The sequence below is a fragment of the Cavia porcellus genome, unplaced genomic scaffold, assembly GCF_034190915.1.
Source record: "Cavia porcellus strain 051 isolate PalLab524CR breed Dunkin Hartley unplaced genomic scaffold, mCavPor4.1 scaffold_9, whole genome shotgun sequence".
NCBI classification, from domain to species: Eukaryota; Metazoa; Chordata; class Mammalia; order Rodentia; family Caviidae; genus Cavia; species Cavia porcellus.
The window spans coordinates 64,410,776-64,415,701 of NW_026947492.1; the positions used below are offsets into that span (position 1 = coordinate 64,410,776).

A 4,926-nucleotide genomic window follows, 5' to 3' on the forward strand; every position below is an offset into this window, starting at 1 on the left:
GCTGAAGGTGAGTCCCATGTACCAACTCTGATCTCTGTGATGTGAGTGTATCAGTATAATGCTGTAACTGTCAGGAAGCAAAGATTAATACCGGCAATCCTGTGTACCACATTAAAGACTCTACTTATATAAAGCACTATATTAATGTTCTCTAAAAAGATAATTGGGGGAATGGGGATTTAGCTCAGTGGCGTAAGTGCCTGCCTGGCAAGTGCCAGGTCATGAGTTCGATCCCTGGTACAAAAAACAAACAAACAAAAAAAAGACAATTACAGTTAAGCATGGATGATGTCATGTAAGGTGGTATTTGTTTATTCCATTTTTTCTGAATTATGTGAAATTTTAACAGTAAATGTGTATATTTTCAAAAATTCAACTTACGTTTTAAAATTGGAAGCATTGAGATGTCTTATTTTTATGTACCAACTACACACAAGGAATGTGAACATTAAGTAGTACACACGTATCATACTAAGAAGATGATCAAGAGAGGAGGGAGGGGATGAAAAGGAAATAAGATGTGTTAGGTACATACACCGACTCCACACAAGGAAACTGTGCTACACGCATATACTAAATAGACTAAAGTTAAAAATATACAGCATAGAAAGTTATATTTCTTCTTCCTTTTCTTGGATGATGAGTTAAGTGACCTATATCTTGGTTTGAAGACCATAAATGAGCGGGTGCACAATTTTTCTCATTCATTTCAGTGCTAAGGATCAATCAGAATACTACCTTGAGTGATGGTGCAACGCAGGGCAAAATCCTTCCTCCAGATGGGCAGAGTGCTACAGTCTTCCCTTTGTTGTGCCGGGTGTGGTTTAGCTCCTCTACTTTCCTCAGGTATTAGGTTATAGATACAGTGAGGGAATTCACAGCAACTGAACAACAGTCACACACCTGGAAGGCTGAGCGAACCCTGGAGTCTGGTGCTTTATGTCACTGAGTGTAGTTGTGTGTGTGTGTGTGTGTGTGTGTGTGTGTGTGTGTGTGTGTGTGTGTGTGTGTTGGGGGTTTCTTCAATTCCCTGGGACTCTTTACACATGCACATTTCTAGAAACAGGTATATACATTCAAGTACATGCACTCATTTACCTGAATGACTGTTTTACATGTGAGGAACTGAGTCCTTGTCCTGGGAGCCCTCTAAGCCGGGTGTGGAGAAACATCCTACTCATTGCCTGCTCACTGAGCACAGCCCACCCTCCTGCGATGCAGCCGCTTGAGTATTTTCTCTCTAATCTCCTTCGTCTTAACACTGTAGAGAACAGGATTCATCAGTGAGGGGAGCAGGAAGTGGACATAGGAGAGAAGCGTGCGTGCAGGCGGAGGGAGCGGCAGCTCGAGCCAGTTGACAAGGGCCAGGAGAATCATAGGGATGTAGAAGAGGAGCACAGCAGAGAGGTGAGCAGCACAGGTCTGCACAGCCTTCCGGCGATCCTCACTGGATGCCACACTGTGCAGCACCCTGCCAATCAGGCCGTAGGAGATGAAAATCAGCAGGGGGTCTAATGCCATAGCGGACAAGACCACCCCGAGGCTGTAGAATGTACCCCAAGCTCCTGGGCAAGCGAGACGGGCCATATCTGGATGCAGGCAATAAGAATGAGTCAGAATCTGTGGGTGGCAGTATGGCATGTGGGCCAGGAGAAAAGGTAGTGGCAGGTGGACACCCAGACATCTGAAAGCAATGGCCACACTGATCCTGCTGACAATGTCATTGGTGAGGATTGCTGGGTAGTGAAGTGGGCGGCAGATGGCCAGTGCCCGATCAAAGGCCATAGCCAGCAAGACAGAGGACTCCATAACAGAAAACACATGGACAAAGAACATCTGTAAGAGGCAGGCGGAGGCAGGGATAGCATGAACATTAGCAAGGGCCAAGCCCAGCAAGGTGGGCATCAGGGCTGTAGTCAAACCAACATCAGACATACTGAGCAGGAAGAGGAAGAAATGCATTGGACGATGTAGTGTGGGCTCCAGGGCAATGATCCAAAGGACAGTGCCATTACCCAGGGCAGAGAGGAGGTAGACAGCAACAAGAGGTATTGTCCACCAGGATGGTACAGCAGACAGGCCAGGCATGCCCACCAGCAGGAAGGTGGGAGCCATCGCGCTGCTGCCATTGAGAGCTGCCTTGGTGGAGAGTGTTGACATAGTTCAGCATAACAATTTGAACTCTGGAACCTAAAAATTGATTAAAGATATTTGTGTGATGATTTCTGCAATAGCTTGCTTCTCCTCTCTCCTCTCCATGCATATATATACATACACATTCCTTCCCTATGAACCAACACGTCCCTTCTAAATGTTATGCTGTTTACATCCCTGGACTTGGAGCTTTTTCTCTAGTTGTTTTGCTAGCTCTCTTTCTCTCCCAGAACTATTTATCCATAGGCTTTTAATCCTGTCCATTTCTGTACCACTTTCCTGATTTAGCTCTTTCCTTATCTGACAAATACTAGAGAGATCTGTATTCTCAAATCTACTTTCTATTCATTTTTCTCTCCTTCCCACGTAGTCTGTCTTCGTGCTGCCTTATCAGTCACATTTGATCCATGTTAATTGTTCTCTTGAAAGTACCTGATACTTTGTTTCTAAATCAAGGAGCACTCATTTCTCTTAAGCATTTTTTTCTTAGTGATCTATTAATTTACACACTCTTATTCCTGAAGGATCATTACTTGGCTTTTTTTCTTTCTCCTCATTTCTCATTTACTTTCATGATAACAGCTAAAGTCTATAAGCTGACAAATCAGAAATGCATCCCTATTCCCTTCTATGTTTATTTCACCTTGGAATGCTCTATTTGAATGTACTGTATATCTTAACTTTAAATAATTTGAAACAAGTCTTAGCATATGCATTTTAAAGCCGCTCCTACTTCCCTCAATTAGAAGACAGTTGTGGGGACATTACAACAACGATTAAAAAAAAGTTGGTGGCATTAACGCAGTGATTTCTCAAAGTGAAAGCCATAGAATTAACTACACACCTACAACTATCATATCCAAATACTTTTCTAATATCAGTAAAAAGGACTAGGTGCACAGGAAAGTCTTTCCCTCAGCTAAACACTTGCTATTCTGAGGTTGCAGTCCTCCTAGTGGCAAGCCACTGGCCAGCAGCAGCTGGGTGTAAAAGGGCATCTGTCTGAAAGGAAGTGAAACCAGATGGTAAGAGGAACTAATGGCAGATATGAAGAGTGCTGAAATTAATAAGTGTATAGACCAATACAAAAGTCGATAAATCTGTTTCGAAAAAATGTTTTTCCATTTACACACACACACACACACACACACACACACACACACACACGTGCTTCTTGATTGCTGATGGAATTTACTCCAATAATCTCATTGAAATTTTAAACATTGTAAGTCAAAACTGAATTTATTATATCTAATTCAGAAGGAATTTCTACTTATTTAGCAACACTGAACTGCATACTTAAAATTTTGTTCAGTGGGTTTATTTTTACCCTAATACAAATACAGACAGAGGAGGAGAGAGGAGAGGAGAGAGAATTAGGGGGAGAGAGAGAGAGAAGAGAGAGAGAGAGAGAGAGAGAGAGAGAGAGAGAGAGAGAGAGAGAGACAGAGAGAGACAGAGAGAGAGACAGAGAGAGAGACAGAGAGAGACACAGAGAGAGAGAGAGACAGAGAGAGAGAGACAGAGAGAGAGACAGAGAGAGAGAGACAGAGAGAGAGAGAGACAGAGACAGAGACAAAGACAGAGACAGAGACAGACTGGTTAGAAACCTAAACATGTAAGAACCTTGAACGTGAAACACGCTGGGAGATCAGGAAGGGAGGGATGTGCTGGGCTCCTAAGGAAAGCTTTTTCTGCAGAGGGTTCTAGCACGCTGATGCCTTGAGCTTCTGCCTGTACCCCCTACCTCACTTTGTCCAATTGTGCCCACTGAGAGCAGAGTGGGCATCCCTTGACTCACCCTTCACTGGGATGAGAACTGTGTCACTCCACACTCCAAACCACAGGAGGTCTGGATTCCTATTGGGTCCAGCTGGCCAGATTCAGGGTCCAGTGCATCCTGACCAAGATCAGGGGACCACAAGAGAAGGTCTTCCTGACTGCCCCTTAGGAAATGTCCACATATGTGATTTAGGACATGCAGGGGCTCCTCTGCCTTCTGTGTGGCTGCTGGACCCAGGACTCTATCTTCCCATCCAGAGCCCAAGTCACACTCTGAAGCCAGCATGCCTACCTGGCCCAGGCTCTGCTTCCCTCCTACTGGGCTTGCTCATAACAGGTCTCCCAGAATGCCCAGTTCACTCCAGGCACCAAAATTATCAGATTAGAGCAGTTATAAATTGTGTCTGGATCAGGCCTGACCTTCCAATCCGTGGACATTGTGGGGATCCAAATACATTACAGGATGCCAGCCAAGGAACAAAATTGGTCTCAGTGGTTTGTACTGAGACTGTCACTAACATCCTTCCCTTGCTGCTGCTGGCTGCTAAGCTCTGGACTTTGCCTCTTGTGCCTGGTACAATTATATTAGTATTACAATTATTCATTGCAGAAGTTTTAGTGCTCCTGATCTTCTTGTATGCACTTCTTACATCTCCCAGCACTAAAAATCAATCTCTCTCTCTCTGTCTCTCTGTCTCTGTCTCTGTCTCTGTCTCTGTCTCTGTCTCTGTCTCTGTCTCTCTCTCTCTCTCTCTCTCTCTCTCTGCCTTTGTCTGTCTTTCTGTGTCTTTCTCTCTCAACCCTTATGTGTGTATGTCTTCCTCTCTATCTCTCTGTCTCCCTCTCCTGCTCCTCTCTCTATTTTCCAGGTTACTCATGAACTCATAAATTTAAATTATGCTTCTACTTCAATCTCCTAAGTAGCATATGGGTGTCACACAGATTTGAAGGCCACATCTTTGTCATAAATCCTTCCTCAGATCTGAGCAT

The 4,926-nt window shown here is 44.2% G+C and overlaps 1 protein-coding gene across 1 annotated transcript; it reads right to left on the minus strand.

Annotated features, from left to right (window-relative positions):
• Nucleotides 1-1,188: 1,188 nt before the first annotated feature.
• Nucleotides 1,189-2,160, minus strand: LOC100734508 (olfactory receptor 51S1-like). The gene has a single exon (XM_003465302.1). The coding sequence runs from the start codon at nucleotides 2,158-2,160 to the stop codon at nucleotides 1,189-1,191; it is 972 nt and encodes a 323-aa protein (XP_003465350.1).
• Between the last annotated feature and the right edge of the window lie 2,766 nt (nucleotides 2,161-4,926).